Here is a 20,198-nt window from a genome sequence, read left to right as displayed (position 1 = left end):
GACCAATGAAATAGGAAGTTGGCAGTGGAAATGGAAAGTTTGGGAAAAATATCAAAAAAACAAAAAACAAAAAACCTAAACCTATTGCCGTTAAGTTGATTCCAACTCATGGAAACCCCATGTATTCAGAGTAGAACTGAATTCCATGGCCTTTTTAAGACTATGACCTTTCAGAAGCAGATCACCAGGTCTTTTTTCCAAGGCACCTCAAAGTGAGTTTGAACTACCAACTATTCAGTTAGTAGGCGAGCGTGTAACTATTTGTCCCACCCAGGGACTTGGGGTGGGGTGGGAGGAAGCACATATAATTGAAGGAAAATAATAAAGAAATAAAATTTCACATTATTTTGGCTGGGGAGTTAGGAGAATACTCATACAGAAGACATTTCAGGAATATTAGCTGCTTTGATGCAGGAAAAATTATGAAGTGAAATTTTATGTATGGTATTTTAAGTGAATGAAGGCTAGCTTTTGAGTAATGGTCATCTGGTAATTAGAGATTTTGGAATTGAGTTTCAAATAATTTCTGAAGGTCATTGTATGTAGGTGAGAGTTGAAGCCACAAGAGTTGTTAAGAATTTAAATTAGAATATAGAGAGAAAGGAGCAGCAGAATAAGGGCTCAATGTCCGTGTTTAAGGAGCCCTGGTGGCACAGTGGTTAAGGGCTCGGATGCTAACCAAAAGTCGGCAGTTCGAATCCACCAGATGCTCCTTGGAAACTGTATGGGGCAGTTCTACCCTGTCCTATAGGGTCACTGTGAGTCAGAATCTACTCCACAGCAATGGATTTGGTGTTTAAAAAGTAGGAAGACGGCGCAGAGGCAGGGATTGACAGAGGAAAAGCAAAGAGGGACTTAGTAGAGTCAAAAAAATAGCCTGACACAGAGGTTAAAGGGAGGGTTTCAAGAAGGGGTGGGTTTTAGCAGCAGCAAAAATAAGGACATTAAAAACAATTAAAATTCAGGAACATATCTTGATTTGGTGATGGGGGATGTTAAAAATCAATTTTAAATCTATTATAAATGTATCTATATAATGTCAGAACTTTATGCAATTTGATTTAGGTGTTTTGTGATTATATATAGAATGAGTGAAATAGTGAGTTAAAATACCCTATGGCGGTTGAGATATGATGCTCTAGAAGTACACTTCTGGGTTGAGTCTCTGCTACTTATCAGTTGTGTGGCTTTGGGCTACATGCTTAAACTCTTTGAGCCTGTGTTTCCTTATCAGTATGATAGGAATGAAAATATTATGCATTGCATAGGACTGTTGTGAAGATTAAATGAGTTGTTAAATGTAAAGACCTTGGAGTAATCCTTGACAAATAGGGATGGTTAACGATAGTTGTTGTTTTTATTCTTATTTTCATTATTTTTCTCTTATAAGTGAAATATGATGGGCAGAATGTATTTGATAATTGATACCTCTGCAAATGAGTAATTTAACCTAAAATATTATTTAAGTTGCTCCATATCCCAGGGAATATATTTTCTGATTTCCTACTACATTTAATTAGTGAGTATTGACACTGAGAAGTACTGTTGCAACTGATGACTTCAAAAATTACTTTTTGATTTACATATACTCAATTGAAACAATAATTCCTTTTACCATTATTAAAAAAACAAACCCACTGCCATCAAGTCTATTCCAACTCATAGCGACCCTATAAGACAGAGTAGAACTGCCCCATAGGGTTTCCAAGGAGCGGCTAGTGTATTTGAACGTGCAGAACTTTTTGGTTAGCAGTCGAGCTCTTAATTACTGTGCCAAAATATCCAGACTAGAACTCTCAGAAATAATATTAAGAAAAATGTGAACGTGGGGGTGGTTATCATAACAGAAGAATTACATGCTGGAAGATTAGAGCAGCTAGTTTCCATACATCTTTTCCATCATAAACTCCACATGTCTTTTCATTCATTGTCAAACTCAGAAGAGGGTGTTTTCTAACAGTCTGAGACAAAAATACTCTTTTGAAACGTCTTTTGTGGCATTGGCTATCTTTTTGTACTGCATTCCCCAGCCAATCTTAAAATTTCATAAAGCAAATACCTCTAAGCACATTTTAATTTAGTAATGGAACAGCTGAGTTTAACACACTACTCCACATTTATCTTGTATATTCAGGTGTACCTGGAGTATATAAAATATTTATTGTAATTTTATGGTTTAACAAAAACAGTAAGAATTTTAGACTTCTAATCTGACCACATTCTGTATAATTTGTCCTATTTCACTAGGAATTCCATTATTCTAATAATGTAGTCCAGGTATGAAAGCAATTACTTTCAATTTTGACCTATTAAAATGGGAAGTCCTTGAAAATTAGGGGAAAGCAATGAAGCAAAACTTATTTAAAGTTATTTTAAAAATTGTTTGCTATTTAAATTTTTTTGTATCTACAAAGTGACTGAAATAATTATCAAAATTCCTAAAGCTGTAATAGTTCTTCTGAGCAAAAGCAACGGCATTAGACTATGTTGATGAAACAACATTATTTTTGTGTTCAAAATCAGCTGATGTGGTGAATAAGTAGTACTAGTGAATGCCTCAAAATCTCTGGCCAAGAGTAATGATTTAATTAGGTCTTTTGAAAGGTCTCTCTATTTATTTAGTATCCAAAATATGCGGAATCAGCTAGACCACGAGAAACAAATATAGTGTTTCAGCTGCAGCGCAGTGGAAATAATGCTGGTTAAAAATATTCTACTCTCCTGAGGGACCACAGGGACAAAAGCACATGGAAGGAATTCTAAAAGTAAAAAGCTATAAATTGCAAATACATTTTACAACCTTAAGTAACATTTTCAAAAACAAGTATGGTGCCATGAAGCAAAGTTTGAGTATCCTGGCCCATTACAAGCATAATAAGTTTGTTTATGAAAGGGAACTAGAGACCGACAGGGTCACGTGTTTCTGAAAGATGTGTATCTTGATCCAACACATGTTTCAAATGATATTTAAATTAAGTTCAACATGTACATGGCTGCTAGTCTAGAACTGATTCCTTTACCCATGCTTTAGTCTCCAGTGCCCTGCTAGAGTTTCTCCAATATACTAACACTCTTATATTAGATTTAGTAATTAAGGAAAAGTGTAAAAATAATAAAAAAATCTCTACACATAATTTGCTGATGACCTACATAATCTTAGTGTTTTAAAGAAACCTACCCATCTGTCAAAATCAAGCTATTGGATAGTTATATGACAATTTCATACTACCCACAAAGTAAAAATCCCTTGCATTTCAATATTGAGTTCTACTCAGACTGGATGAAGACAGACAACAGAGCCATGGTTTGGTAAGAGCTTTGGTAATACCTTTTTTCCAAATTCAACAAGAGGTTACTTTCTGAGATTAGAGCAGGAAATAGAATGAAGGTTTATCTAAAAGCATTAATAATAAGCCACTCAAAAAAATAAATAATTAAAAAATAAAGGAAGCAGCCAAAAATTCTGAATACCATTGGTAGCTTGGGTATCCACACTCTTTGGCTGGGAGTTTAAATAGTTAGTAGTTATTAAAACATTTAAAGAAAAGGTATTCAAGAAGGAAAAAAATGTCTTGGAGCAGTTTTTTTACAAAGACGTTCCCCTTTCCTTTAAAGTCTTAGGTGTATCTACATACTCCCTTCCTGCCCATCCAACCATTCACACAGATTCAAGATTAGATAATTACATAGCAAACAATGATCTTTATGCCTCAAGCACAGTCACACCCTGCACATAGTGTCAACATCCTTGTCTCCTCTTCAGTTGTTAACAACCCTCCCTCCATTTCCCTTGTCTATTACTACTTCATAGCCCTATGCATTTCTGTCCTGTCTCACCCTAAATGAACTTCTGGCCAATCCTAGTTATCATCACTTTATATTCCGTATTCTTTTTTTTTAAACTAAAGTGTCTAAGTGATGACATTTACTTACTTATATTTTAAACTTAAGATGAAGGTCAGTAGAGACAAACAAAGTGTTTATTTCTTTGTTTAGCTAAAACCAGTGTTGGTGTAAACACCTAGAGACAGACAGAAGGAGTTTACCATGCCCCTCAAATCACATCATAAATATAAACATATCTCAGACGGTGAATTTGAAAACAATGCAAGTGGGTGCACAATGCACACCCAAATATACACACTCACACACAGAGGAAAGTCAGATGCAGAAAAATATGCATGCAGGCAGCATTGCATTTATATTGACACTTATTTGTATTCTTGAAAGGAAAAAAAAGGGAGGGAAATAAAATTACAACAGCATCAAGCGAATGGTATTAAAAGGGCTGAATGTTAGTGTCTCTTTGAAATAATTGGTTCTTAAGAGAGGAGTATGATGATTAAAAAACAAAATTTCCAAATACAATTTTACTGGTGATTCATTAAACTTCTATTGTGTAATCCCATTTTAATCATAATGTTTCGTAGAGTTCTAATAATCAACCTATTAGAAATATAGATAATAATTAACAAGACTATTGCTTCACTTTCAGAATAAATTATTTGAAACGATTTTTATCTGCTATAGTCCTACAGAGAGGATAGCCAATGAATCAGCTCTTGTAATTATAATTATCTGATGTTAATTTACTTATGTTAATAACATCAGCTATTTCTTCTCTATTTCCAAGTGAGAGTCAATTAAATGTTATGACTTGAAATATTCAAATATATATTAGCAATGACAAGTTTTAAGAAAAGAAGTATTTACTAAATTATAGCTGATGAGTTCTCGGATCAATAGACAATAGCAATGTTCAGTCATATAACTCTTAATGATAGCTGCAATGTGGAACAATTGTGAACTTTTCCCTATATAAAATTTAGTGAAGTGTACTAGACTTAAAATTCAAAATCTTTTCTAATAGTAAAACTGTAATGATCTAATTGTATACCATTTTACCATTCCTTTTTACTAGTTAGATTTGGCAAAATTTATAAATAACTAAATCATTACATTTCTGTCTGGAGTGTTAAAATTAATCCATCATTTATTTAGCATTGTTTATCTTTTTAAAGTTAGAAGAATAAACTTATGAGAAGCTTACTCATAGGTCAAAAATCAAGTTTTCAGATATTCCTGGAGTTTTGATTAAAAAAAACTCATCGGTGTCTGGAAAGGTTAATCCTCTTTCTGAACTCCAGAGCATGAATTAAACCCTTGACCCGGCAAGAAGGTGAAAACAAGCTATGAATTTTTTTCATGGGAGAAAATGTAAATTACAAATTATATAAGTTTCTATGTCTGCTGGAGCATCATGATTACGTAGCTAAACTTAAACTATAAATATAGAAGATAGTAATCAAAACTGTGCCCTCCCCCCTAGTTTTGCATTAACCAGTAGGCACAAAACTTCTGTCCTTTAAAGGAATTGAAAACCATTAGCTTGCCTAGGTAATATCCTTAAAATATACAATGTTCTTATATTACAGAATTTTTTATTTTGTTTTATACACACACACACACACAAACACAAAGTTATAAGATAAATTTAAGATTTTGTAGTGTTAAATGGTTTGCTCTTTTCAATTACAAATAAAACAAAAATCAATACTTAGCTTCTATGAAGATAGGAAATTGGAAAGAAAAAAGCATAAAAAAATGGGTGTAGCTGCAGATATTTTTGTTATTTAAGAAAATAAGATAATTTGGCCAAGACATCTGAAATGCAAACAACAATGAACTGAGTTGTGAATTACTCAAAGAAACATTATCACTTTGATCGCCTTTATCTTCACATACTAATATCACATTTCAGGAATTAATGCTCTTTGGAAAGAACATATAACACTTAACTTTAATTATTGGGTGATAAAGTATGTCAGCATATACTAGGAATGTGATAAACCACTGCAATATAAAGGTTCCAAAATTCAGAGATAGGCTCTGAGCTACCTCATCAGCATCCAGGGCTGTTAACTGCATAATCTTAGAGCCATCTCCAATGTTCTCCTCCACAGTGAGATCGAGCATGTCCGTTGGAAATACAGGTGGATTGTCATTGATATCCTGAAGTGTTATTTCCACCTGCAAGGAGAGAAAGAAACGAAGCGTGAATGACCCGCGAGTCTACAAGATACCAATTAAAATGTCTACTATGAGTTGACTCAAACTATGCCTACCAAAATGAATCAGAGTCTTCGCATATAACATCCAAACAACAGAAAAAGTTGTGAAATCGTTAAGGACAGCATAAAATCTAAGTAGAGTTCATTTGACTTGTTGATAATAATTGATGTTAACGGTTGTCACGGACTTTATCCTAGAAAATGTCCACTCATTAGCTGTCATTTTAATCCCCAGATTTGTGCACCAGTGAAAAACTGTCAAGCCTTGGGATAATCCATCATTCAACTATTAAATGCCACTTGACATACAGACAAGGTGGTATAAAACTCTTCCTGAAACGTTTACGTATTGGCAACTAATGTTTGGGAGGAAAAACAAGTTCACATTTTGTTTTAAGAAACACTCAACATTTCTCCCTTAAAAGTCAACTCTCAACCTCTGTTATTGGGAGGGGAGTACACGCATATTTTTCTCTTTCTATTCCTACTACTATCAGCACTTCTTATTTGTGACTAAAGGTAAACAATCATTCCTTTCAGATGTAGTGTTTACGTAGGCTGCAAATATTAACAACTTTGTTTGAAAGATCCTAGCCAGAGCTATTTGTTTGTTTCCCTATCTAAGAAAAATTGTTTAGAAAGAAGGATTTGTGAAGTCTACATAAGAACTTCGAACCATGTGTTTTCTCTTTTGAGCTAGGTGCTAAAAGCTGAATCTCTAATAAGTAAACGGAAGACAGCTGCTAATAAAAATGAAAGCTTCGCCAGTTGGGTCACAAACTAAGTCATGGAGAAAAACCCCATCCAGACATTTAGCTAGGATATAATCGGGGCATTTTCTCTTTTATAGTTATGCTGTGAGAAGTCCATCAGAGCCAAGGGTGATATATGAATATGAGAAAAGAGCGGGGAGCAAAAAATCTGGTTTCTATTTTTCCGGGGAGTGGGAGGGATGGAGGCAATTAGGTAAGATTGTCATTATTCTCTGACAAGGAATATAGAAGAGCTAGACAACTAAATGGATAAGCAATTGATGAAAAAAATATTAAAAAGATCCAGGAAAATAATATACAAAATAAGTTACTAAATAATTGTATACCTCTAGTTCCACCTTTTAGTAAGAGAGTTCTGATCATAAGCACATGGATCAAATTAGTCTACAGAATGGTTAAGCCACAGTCTCTGCAGTTAGAATTCTGCCACCTCTGGTTCTGGATAGCAACAGTCATTCTCTACACCACTTCCTTTAAGAAAACATCCAAAATAGCCACAACTGCAGCTTATAAAAGTCATGTCCAACTTCCTTGTAGTGTTGTAAAGATCACGGGTTTTAGAATTGGAAAGACTGGAATTTACATTTTGGCCCTATCATGTAATAGATGTGTGAACACGGGCAATTAATTCCTCTTAGGCTCAGTCTCTTCATCTTAAAATTGGTACAATAATATGTATCTTAGAGTATTTTATGAAGACTGGACTTTGATGACATAGGTAAAATTCTCAGCATAGTTTCTAGCACAGATGGAAGTGCTCAATAGAAGGTAGAGTTCTTGGTTTTCAAACTGTCAGAACAGACCTACAAGTTCCTTAGAGCCAGGAACAGCCTGTGGAAAGGGAGTTAAACAAATCAGAATCTCAATACAGTTCACTGTTCATCTTTGGTACATACTGGATATGGATTATTTTCATAAACTAACCCGCTATATGATCTCGGGTCAGCCAGTATGTTTGTCTCTGTCACAATTAAAAAACTGGGCTAGGTAATCCCTAGGGAGAGATCTAAAGGTCTTTCATTTTTTAAACTCTTTGACATGTTGGCCAATTTCATAATTTCAGGTACAGGTATTAGATAGAATAAATGTAGTTTAATGTTACCAAGTTTAAAACTTAAACATTTCAGAATGTATCTATGATTCCTCAGTTGTAAACACAGATCTAGTACATATTCATTATTATACCGATATGTAAAAATGCTGTATTTCTGAGTAAGTGTAGACATGAAGACCAAAGTTCATCCATTTAATAAGCCTAAAAAAAAACAACTAAATCTGTTGCCCTCAAGTCAATTCCCACTCTTAGTGGCTCTATAGGACAGAGTAGAAATGCCCCATAGACTTTCCAAGGAGCTCCTGGTGGATTTGAACTGTAGACCTTTTGGTTAGCAGTTGTAGCTCTTAACCACTACACCACCAGGGTTTCCATTTAATAAGATAGGCTATCCTTTTTTCCAAAGTTAGTGTCATTCACCAGTCAAAATGTAAAGAACTTCATAATCCATTTTTTTGGAAACCTGGATTTTCTCTTAATTGTCCAGTCCCCTCTTGTCTACTCCACAATTCCTTAGATATTACTCAAAAGCTTTCAGTAAAGTTTTTCTAATTTATCCTAATAGCCTGAGGCATGAATTATCTAGGATAGAAAATTTGAACTCAGTGTAGATGTGTGTTATCCTGCTATCTCTGAATCTACCCAAGAATTCCAAGATTGTGGATCCCTGTTTGTCTATGTTGTAGATTTTGATTCCTATATTTATTCATTCAATATTTTAGACTCTATCATGTAACAGGCATGCGCTAGTCACTAAAATTACAGAAGGCAATAAGACACTGCAGTCCCCTGCAGGTTAAGAGGTGAAATATGATATAATAGAAAAATGTACAAAAAGAAAAATTTACAGTTATCTCTGGAAAAAATACAATCTTGATATCTTTGTTCCAACAATTTTGTCCTCCACTCTATGTACAATTCTTTGAACTGACTGTATCTTTCCATTGGCAGTTGCCATGTGTCTTAATTATTCCAGATCTTAACATGTGCCTGGATCCCTCTCTTCGATCTGATACCAATCTAAGAGTTTTCTTTTGTTACTACACACTGTTTAGACTAAGATTTGATATGATTTATTCTGAAATTTTACTATACAAAGCACAAGAATTAAATATTAAAAGATTATAGAAGATAGCTGGAAAAGGATTAAGATACTATAAACTTTTAAAGACGTTTTCTGTACAAATTAGATCACTTTAAAAAATACAATGACTATTAATGTCATACTTTAAAATTATGAGATCCTAAAATAGTCTACAATATTATTCCTAAATTTAAAAAAAAGTATATATTGTAAATATAGTCCATTGCTTTAGAAAAGACAAACCAAATACTACTGCATATTTAAGCTTTTAGTGCTAGCATTGCCTCTGTAGTGTTTCAATATTTATCTTTACATTTCTTTAGACTTGAAGTAAGTAAAATAATAATTTTAGTGTTTCTTTTGCAAAAAAAAAATCACCTTTTGAGCTGCACAAGTTGCTATATTTTAAATAAAAACTTTCAACAGGAAGAGAGTCCTGGCAATCTACTTCTGAAAAATCAGCTATTGAAAACTCTATGGAGCTCAGTTCTACTCTGACATAAATGAGGTCACCATGAGTTGGAGTTGACTGGTGGCAACTGTTTTTTCCTGGTATTTTGTTAATCTAGGAAGAAAGGCCTGGTGATCTACATCTGAAAATCAGCCAATAAAAATTCCATGAATCACAATGTTCTGATCCATAGTGGATCACGCGGATGGCGCAGGACAGGGAAGTGTTTTGTTCCATTGTGCATGTGGTTGCCATGAATTGGGAACCAACTCAGTGGCAGTTAACAATAAAAACGTTTTGTTGATTAGAGTCTTTTCTCACTTAACTCTTATATTTTAGGTGTATTCAGGATGCTTGAGGTTGGATAAGTGATTTTTTAAAAAGTATCTCCTGAATGCATTTCACATTTTATATATTGTCTTTTGTTGTTAGGTATCTTTTGTGTATATGTTATATCTTTTCAATTAGATTATTCCCTGCTTAGATTATTAACTTCCCAGGGTAAGAAGTATTTTATAGTCATTCATCCATTTGCTAGATATTTTTTAAAGCAACTACTATTTGGAAAGTTCTGTGATAGAAAAAGATAAATAGGACGGGCATTTCCACATTATTGAGGAGATAAGATGAAAATAGCCAACACAAGGTAAAAAAGCGAGCAGATGGGGGTCATCTAGGTCAACTGGCACAACAAAGCTCATCAAGAAAATGTTCTACATCCAACTTTGGTGAGTTGTGTCTGGGGTCTTAAAAGCTTGTCAGCAGCCATCTAAGATACATCTACTGGTCCCATCCCGTCCAGAGCAAAGGAGAGAAGAAAATCAAAGACACAAGGACTAATGGACCACAAGTACCACAACCTCCATCCGCCTGAGTCCAGAAAAACTAGGTGGTGCGCAGGTACTGCCACCAACCACTCTGACAGGGAACGCAATAGAGGGTTCCAGACAGAGCAGCAGAAAAATGTAGAACAAAGTTCAAATTCACACACAAAAAGACCAGACTTACTGGTCTGACAGGGCCTGGAAGAACTCCTGAGACTATAGCCCCAGACACCCTCTTAATTCAGACCTGAAGCCACTCCCAAAGTTCACCCTTCAAATATTAGACAGGTCTACAAAACAAACAATAACCCACATGAGGAACGTGCTTCTTAGTTCAATCATATATACGAGACCAAAAGGGCAAACACCTGACCAAAAGCAATGACAAGAAGGCAGGAAGGGACTGGAAAAATGGAGACAGATGGAAACAGGGAATGGAGGTGTGGAAGGGGAGATTGTCGACACACCGTGGGGACTGCAACCAATGTCACAAAACAATTCGTGTATAAATTATTGAATGAGAAACTAATTTGCTATGTAAAGTTTGACCTAAAGCACAAAAAATAAAAACAGGTATAGTTTAGCTAGAAAGCCACAAGAACAAAGTCAATGTTAACTAACTTCAAAAGTCAATGACACATAAAATGTAACTGTTATAAAATTCAAGGGGAAACTACAAAATCGTGAACTCGGATTTCTAATTTGGAAGCCCTAAACTTCACAGGAGCCCCTTGAAAGTTGAATTCGAGTAGGTCACATCTCATCGATTAAATTTGATCCTGGAAAAAAAAAAAAAAAGAAATCCCAACAGCTTCCACAATTTAAACAGGAGGTATTTTCAACTATCAATTCTGAAAAGCTGTGAAAATTGACCTTCAAAGATGAAAGAAACATTACACCATTAAGATAAGGCACCTGCATATTTCATGTCTGCCTATCAGATCTTGACCTTTGGTGCTCAGGTATATCTGCCCTTAAGAACATATGTGGTATCATCTGCTACAATTACAAGAAGGGCAATTGATAATTTGTGGTCGAATTATTCATAACATATATGTCAACTGCAGTTAACAACTGAGCTACAGGTACTGTCCACTGCCACAGCCCTGTTACCATTTAGGGATCTTCAAAATAATGACTTTTTTGGGTGATATGCCTGATCCCTAGACATTGAATGAGATAATCATATTTAGAGACAAAAATATGATTGATATTAAGATAGCTAACAATTAGTTTAAAAAATGAAGGTATATCTTTTAGCAGTTTTAGAAAGAAAAAAGGTTAAATTAAAAATATGGCCAACCATACCAACAATAACTAAAAATGAGTGCATAGTCACATATTTACATGTATAGGCATGTATGTGTAAGAGTAGGTACAGGTATGTACATATGTGTGCACAGAAGTATCTATATGTATGTGTACATACAGATACGTGTGTGCGCACGTATATATTCATACAGGACACAGTTACAGATACTTCTCAGACATAACCAAACATGTTTTGAGATTGGTTTTCTGGGTTTGAAGGCTTAGGACCTTAGTCTCATGGGACAACACAGTCAACTGGCATAACGGAGTTCACAAAGTTCATGTTTTGCATCCAAGCGAGTCGAGTGGTGTCTGGGGTCTTAAAAGCTTTTGAGCAGCCATCTAAGATACAATAATTGGTCTCTACTCTTCAGGAGCAAAAGAGGGAAAAGGAAACCAAAGTCTCAGAAGACAAACTAGTCTACAGGGCTGTAGCCTATATAAGCCATGGCTTCATCTACCCTGAGACCAGAAGAACTAGATGGTGCCCAGCTACCACAATCAACTGTTCTGATCAGGGACACAATAAATAGATAGACCCTGAACGAATGGGAGGAAAATGTGGCATAGAACTCAAATTATTAAAAAGTCCAGATTTACTGGACTAGTTGAGACTAGAGGACTCTCTGAGACTTTCGCCCTGAGACACTCTTCAAACCTGAAACTGAAATTATGCTCTAAGGTCACCTTTTAGGGAAATAACAGACTGACATACAAAATAAAGGATATTACCTGTGAGTACAGTGCTCCATTAAAAAACCCATCTATATTAGACCAAAAGGTCAACAATTACTCTAAAACAAAAATGAGAAGATAAACGGGCAGGGAATCTAGGCACTGGGAATGCAATAACCAGAACACAAAGAGAACGCTGACACATTGTGAAAACGTAACTAAAAGCACTGAACAATTGGTGCAGAAATTGTCAAATGGGAACCTAATTTGTTGTGTGAACTTTCACCAAAAACAGAGTAAAATATCATTCTAAAAAATGATTCTAAATAGTGTTACAAACTTCTTTATGCTGAAGGAATATAACCCCAGGTATTCAGCTTCCTGAATAGTCAAACGGGTATTTAAGACACCCAAAATCTTACTGTGCGATTGTTAGGAAATAAATATCATGCTCTTCTCTTTCTAATTTTGTTTTTCTGTAATATGCGGGCTATTATGGTGTTCTGTATTTATCAAGTGTTATATAACTTTTATATATATGTATATATATATTTCAATTTGTAAGTGAATAAAACCCCATACAATTGCGTGATCAATGAGCAATAGTTAATTAGCAATAGCAATTATCAAACCATGATATAAGCATAAATTTAACTACAAAACATGGCATTTGAATGACTTCAATTTATATATAAAAGTAATATTTTACATTCAAGGCTAGGGGATTATCTAAAATAGCAAGGTACATTATAAACTCATTCCACAGTTAATAAACTGATAATGGCATTGTGGTCACTACGTCAATCACAATTAAAAACAGTCTTAAATTCATAACTTCTCTATAACCAAAATAAAATGTCTCTTAATGGATCAGGATAAATTAAAAGAAAAAATTAAAACATCTTAAATTCACAACCATTCTGCAACCTAAGTAAAATGATTCTTAATAAATCAGAATGGAAAAAAATATATTTTTCTTTTGGGAGATTGTAGAATTTATAGTGCACTAAAAGTTTAGAAATCCATTCATATGTAAGTAAGAGTATCAGAGGTGATAGTTACACAACATAATAAAAAGAATTAATACCACTGAACTGTCATGTAAAAACATGGTTAAATGGCAAAATTTTGTTTTATATATACTTACCACAGTAAAAAATATATATATATTTTTTAAAAGAATTTTAAATTTGAATCTTAAATATGCCCAAGTCAAACTCATTTATGTCACATAGGATCAAAACCAAGGCACTGACATGTCAATTAATTATCTAAGAAGAGCAGTACATTAGGTTTCTTAACCCTTGCCATTGGTTTTCCCAGTCTACTTGTGGAGAGAATCGGGGTGGGGAGCAAGCTCACTGATGTGCCAGACTTACATCAAAGATCCTGATCTTGGCATGAAGACAATGATCATTCATACAAAATATGCATTTAATGTGCAACAATAAGAAAATAATTTTTGAAGAAATCAGTATTTGATAGGTTGCTCTACAAATACTATATCATCCAAATTCTTTCTAATTTTAACGTTGTTCCATATTTATATCAAGGGAAAAGAAATCTGTGAGGGCTTGTCTTATTAATGTCACCAGAAAAATACTGTTTAGCAGAAAGGCAGTGGACATATATTACAAGTGAGGAAACTTTAATTTCTCTGAAGTGAGTGTTTTAAAAATATCTACAAAGCAGTTCTTTCTTTTTCTTAAAAGATGCAAACCCAATAGATACTCATTTTCACAAACTATTCAAATCTAAATAGTGGAAGAGACATAAAGTACATGAACTATAAAATAATGTAAAGATGCACCAAGGCAAATAATGCTTGATTTGCTTTATTTAGGGCAGAGCTAATTATTTATTTTATTGTGTTTTCATTTTCATGAAACTGACACCTCAAAATTAAATACCGTACAGAATATTATCACCTAGACCACGTAAATTGTGACAACGCATAGCACCAAAAATAATGTTTGGAGTTTACAAGCATTACCTCCAAAAATATTAAGATATTGCCATTAACATTGTATTTAGATACATCTTGTGGAGCCCTGGTGGTGCAGTGTTTAAGAGCTCGGCTGCTAGTCAAAAGGTCAGCAGTTCGAATCCAACAGCTGCTCCTTGGAAACCCTACGGGACAGTTCTACTCTATCCTATAGGGTTGCCATGAGTCGATAGCAACAGGTTTTTTAGTTAAAAGTTCTGCTAAAAATATATATTTATTTATTTCAATAATAGTGTTTTGTCACTGTAATTTCTTAAGTAAATTTATATATTACAGCAACTGATCATTGCAAGTGTCCTCAGGTTATCAAAGATCATTTTCACTTCTTAAATCAATGACTTCTAGACTCAGTTTCTGAGATCATGAACTGTGTTGCTCACTTTTACATTCTCACAACTTCTCCCTACCTAGCACGTCACTGTTCCTTGAGAGATATTTCTGTTTTAAAAGCAAGCCCAGGTTATTTTTAGAATTTTACTAGAATCACATATTGAGCAATTTTAATAAAAAGTAGATATGTTCCTGATATGTGAAATAGTGTATTAATCAAAGCTGTCCTCTATTAGTGTCAGTTAAAACCAAACCAATCCTACTGATTTCCTAGTTCCAAATTTTCCATTATGCTATCATGTAGTGCATTTTTATCATGTCAGAAAGCCATATTTTATGATAATTCAGTAACTTCATGCTCAGAATCATGACTTAAAAACAGTTTCAGAATAACATTTTACATACTTTCTGTTTAAAAAAGTCTCCCCCTTGGGAAATTGTGATATAAGCTCCAAAGCAATGACCACCACTACTTCAGAAACTACCACATCAGACATTAAAGACTCAGAGAAATCAATGTCATCAGTGAGCGACCCTGAAAGAATAACTGAGCTATCACAAATGTGCATTACTCTTTAGAGGCCGTTATGATGTCACTCCACTAACACTTTGCTAAATGAGGCCCTGTTTTATTTGTGTAGGTACTACCGAAATTCAGAGAGGAAGATAGTTGAATATTACACTCAAAGCAATTTGTATTTCATCAGAGTGAAATGAGACACTGGAAGACTACCATTTAATTTTCTGGAGGCTCAAGTGCGAAGTTAAAGTTGAAAGCAAATTAACCAAATTGAAACCTACACCAGGATCAGTACAACCATCCCGCTGGAGCTGTCACTTCCTTTGGCCCTGGGAAGGAAAACTCCACCTTTCCTGCCTGCGATGCATCTGGAGTGGAGAGTTATGTATTTGCCCTTACGCAACAAAAGGCTCAGTGCTGGGGACAACTCAGCATCACTGCATGAGAGCTGTGTGTGCAAAGACACAGTCTGGCCCTTGACTTTAAACTCAGGAATCAAGACAACAGACATCAGGGTGGAAATATCAGAACGATGACTTCAAGAAAATAATCCTATTTAGGTTTAAAATGTTTCTCAAAAGCTTTCCATGCTCTATCTTCAGGTTAAGCCAAATACTGCCTGATTCATTTGATTCAACGGGATTGACATATTTTGCATGCTATAGAAACTTCCAATAACAAAACTTTATTTAGAAAATTTATTTCAAAGCATTTGTATACCAAGATTATAAAGCACAAGTTCCAATCATATGCCAGCAAAAATCTTGACATTCTACATTAGTCATTTTCACAGAATAGCTAACCTGCATAATTTCATTTGTGTGTGTGTGATTCCTATGAAAAATTCCAAGTATAGAGTTAAATTCAGTCATTAGGAAAAAGCAAATCCTGCACTCACTTGTACTGCCGTTTATGGGTTTAGGCTCTAAGCACTTCATTTCTTAACAACAACAGCAGCAATAAGAGCCATATTGCAAGGAAGAGAAGGTGCCAGGGGTTGCAAATTTTCCTTAATTTTGTTCTTCATTTCTTTCCCTATTTTGGATGACCACTGGGAATTCTGCTGCCCTGAGTCTGGGTGAAATGTCTCACTACATCCAGAACACTTCATCTTGTGGCAGAGCCAAAATCTATTATGGTTTGCAAGTGACTCACGTCTTAGTTATGAGAAGGTCCTAACAAAGAACAGTTTACATTTAAATGCCCTAAATGTCAAGAATTTAATGTTTGGACTAGGTAGGTATGCGAGGTCTGATCTTACTCTAGAAACAATGCTTTTAGGTATTTATTTATTTTTGATGTATAACGGCCCTAATTTAAATTCAGAAGAGTCTATGGTGGGTGTAATAGTAATATAATGTCTCATCTTGATAGAATTACTAAACATTGAAATAGAACTCTTGAAGGAAATAAACTTTAGAGAAAAGCCCTATGACTCCACTCTATGAAAACTGGCAGGGGCTCTGTGTGACCTATTAGGGAAAACCTTATCAGGGCCACTTCTTGCGTGCAAGAGCAAACTATAAACTATTGAGGACACAAGTCGGCTTCAGGCCCGAATTCTACTGACTTAAAAGGAATCATCGGAAAATAAACTTATGCATTGTAAGTATAGTTTTTCTTTAGAACTACAAGAAAAATATGAATACTCATTGCATTTTCCTAAAGAAATGGGCATTTAAATATAATATTTGCTCCAAGATACTAAACACTATTTTACTATATTGTTTTATAAAAAAAAAACAAAACCATAAAACAAACATGGTATAATGATAATATGTGAGGAAGCAACATTTGATTTGAGCATGAACATATTCCTCTCCTTTGGAATTTTAGGCTAATAAGCATTTTGCCATTTTAAACTGTATCTTAAATACAAATTGTGTGAATATTTAAAACTTGTCAATTAATTTTTCACAAAGAAGCACTTCTCTATTTCAAATATTCTTGGATACGGGCAAAGAAGGAAATGTACACACTGTAAATTTTTTTTAGTTTTTTTTTTTTTTAAACCAAAGTAAAATTAAATATAACGAGCTTTAAAGCAGGACATATTTCTCATATAAACTACATGTATGTAACTGTGACCAATTATGTTTCTCAAACAAAAGCACTTAAATTAATCTCTCACCACTAAAAACTCTTGTAGCAGGCAACAGCATATGTTCGTAGGATTTTAAACTTCTTACTAAGAAAGAAATATGTATGAGTAACAGTCAGGTTTGGAGAACAGCCATAAGTGGCAAGAATGGCTAGAAGTGAGGACAAGACACAGTTAACTCCATTCTTGAAACAAAATGCTTTCCATAGCTCCCTAAATGTGTGGTGACATAATAAAAAGCTAGTTTTGTTGTGCTTTCAATATTGTTCAAATTAGAACCAAATAAGGATTTCTTTTAAGGCAAAGGCAATCATGTGTAACCACTTCAACTTTTCCTGAAATCAATACTGCATAATTTCTGCATTTTAACAGATTCTTAAGGGCGCCCAAAAATAAATGCAGAATAAGAGATCAAGTTAAAATATGTGTGGTTGCAACCGAAGCTTATGGAAATTTTTATACTGTTCTTCGAAACAAACACCCTGCAAAAGTATTCCATAGTAACTCTTTAGTTGATGTAAATCTGAATGTGTTAGACACATATCAAACAGAAAATGTAGTCTTAAACAAGCAAACAAAAAACATTTCAACACCTTTTTCTTCACTTTTTTTTTTGGCATAACAGATATTGGAGTATTGGGAAATAAAGAAAGCTTCTATTAAGAGTACTAAAAAAAGTAGAAAAATAGTTTGATATACATTAAAGATACAAGCTGAGGCAGACTGAATTATTATCTCAATTCTTCACCCCTCTCTGGAAGACAGTTCTCAGTCTCTCCCACTAAAGACGGCGTCTTGCTTCTCTTGACTTTGGACTCATTTCATGATACTTGCTTGGACAATGAGATATTTGCAAACATATTATAAGTAGTGGCCTGAAATGTACTTGCTGTCTTGTATCTGTGTCACGGTCTTCAGAACAATATGCTCCTGCAAGCCCATAATACTAGAAGGAGGGCAACAGATATTGAGTAGAGGGGTCTCAGGTAACTGAGAAGCTTACAGCCTGAAGCAGAGCTTCCCAGATGAGCCCAGTCTAGATCAGCTCAACTCTAGCCAACCCACAGATGCATGAGAATAACCATTGGGAGCCTTTGATATTTTGCAGCTATTTGTTATGCAACATTATTGTGCCAGTGGCTAATGGATACACAAGCCAAAACAACGGATTCATGAAGTAACTATTTCATTTAATTTGCTTACTCTAAATATCACTGTTTTGTTTAAAATAACAGGCACTGGAGGTGGGGTGGGTGATAGGTTCCCGGGGAAATGGAAGCTTCCAGTTTAGAACCCTTCCAGACCTCGCCCTATGCAACTCACCCTTTGGCCAGTTCTGATTTATATTCTTTTGCTATAATAAAACTGAAATCATAAGTTAAGAGACAGAGAGACCACACACACACACACACACACACACACACATACACAAGGAAGAAAAAGAAACAAATGTAAACTAAATCTGTAGTATACCTTGTTCTGAGTCATAAACCTTTATTGCTAGGATCCATTTTTTAATCAGTTTTCTATCTGTATAACATGTCTGCTTAATGTGTCTTGGTTTTCAAGGCCACCACATTTCACTACAATCCAAAGATTAGGAAAGGGAAAGTGGGAATACCTGACCAATCCCCCATTTTCCTAAAAATCATAGGCTGGGATGAGTTAATCAGATTGTCTTTCTTAAGAATAGAAGAATTATGAATAAATGGAGCACTAACAAGACAAAGACAATAGCACAAGTAAAAAAAAAATTGCAGCCTTCTGGAGAACACAGCTTTAATTTTTAGGATTTCTGGTACCCACATGAGGTCTGGCTGACTTGTTCATGGAATTACTGCAATGTCAAAATAATCCCTCCATCCCATTTCACCTTGCTGAATCGAAGAGATTTCTATACTTGGTACTAAATACATAGAATTTTGACTTACAGTTATTAATTTACTTAATACTTAAATAAAAATAATGTAATTAATACTTAGTTACTTAAATTTCATTGTATCTTTTAAACATTTATCTCAAACTGTAAGGTAAAAGCCCCATCTTAGTACTTGGAGTTCTTTTCCTTTTTACTTCAAAATTATTACAATTTTCATATATACATAAAAGCATTAGCAGGTCAGTAAACAGGAATTAATATAGTTTTTTTCTAACTTAAAATGTAAACTGTCTTTTGATAAAATAGTGAATTCACTTGTCAAAATAAAAAAAATTAAATGCACTATAATTACAGTTAGAAATCTTAATGAACTCAGAAAGACTACATTTCTTTAAGCTTCAAACAATGCAATGTTTATGTTAGTTTCTAGCAGAGTGCCTGGCAAATAGTAGGCACTGAATGTATACTAATTCAATGATTTACTTAGCCAGTGTGTTCATCACAGTAGCACACTTCGTTGTTACACACATATAAAAACCATAGGATGTTATTCTATTTGCAAAATACAGAGCAAAGGATACAAACTAAGCTGGACCATCAACTACTAATATTGCACTAAGTGAAAGCTCTAAGTATGATTCCAAATCAATTTTTCCATTTGCAATTTGAATGACACCAAGCTAGTTTTTGTATCCCATGGTTCTCAATAAAGGGAGGTTTAATGTTATTTTGTCCGATGGATCCTGGCTGAAAGCAGAGAATACCAGACAGATGTTTACCTGTGTTTTACTGACTATGCCAAGGCATTTGACTACGTGGATCATAACAAACAACAGATACCATTGCGAAGAATGGAAATTCCAGAACTCTTAATTGTGCTCATGAGGAACCTGTACATAGATCAAGGGGCAGTCATTCAAACAGAACACGGGAATACATCGTGGTTTAAAATCAGGAAAGGTGTGTGTCAGGGTTGTATCCTTTCACCATACCTATTAAATCTGTATGCTGAGCAAATAATCTGAGAAGCTGGACTCCATGAAGATTGGAGGAAGACTCATTAACAACCTGCGTTATGCTGTTATGTTGATGACATAACCTTGCTTGTTTAAAGTGAAGA

General features: G+C 34.5%; 1 protein-coding gene across 3 annotated transcripts in view; it reads right to left on the bottom strand.

The window, feature by feature from the left end:
* Window positions 1–20,198, bottom strand: part of FAT4 (FAT atypical cadherin 4) — a 190,476-nt gene that overhangs the window by 89,465 nt on the left and 80,813 nt on the right. For all 3 annotated transcript variants that reach the window (XM_012558542.1, XM_012558543.1, XM_004386861.1), the window contains exon 2: window positions 5,899–6,030. In XM_012558542.1, coding sequence (XP_012413996.1) covers window positions 5,899–6,030 — 132 coding nt within the window. The remainder of the gene's footprint in view (window positions 1–5,898; window positions 6,031–20,198) is intronic.

This window comes from Trichechus manatus, unplaced genomic scaffold (genome assembly GCF_000243295.1).
Source record: "Trichechus manatus latirostris isolate Lorelei unplaced genomic scaffold, TriManLat1.0 scaffold00174, whole genome shotgun sequence".
Classification (NCBI taxonomy): Eukaryota; Metazoa; Chordata; class Mammalia; order Sirenia; family Trichechidae; genus Trichechus; species Trichechus manatus.
Note: the sequence above shows the minus strand (reverse complement) of the source record. Positions and strands in the feature narration are given on the sequence as shown.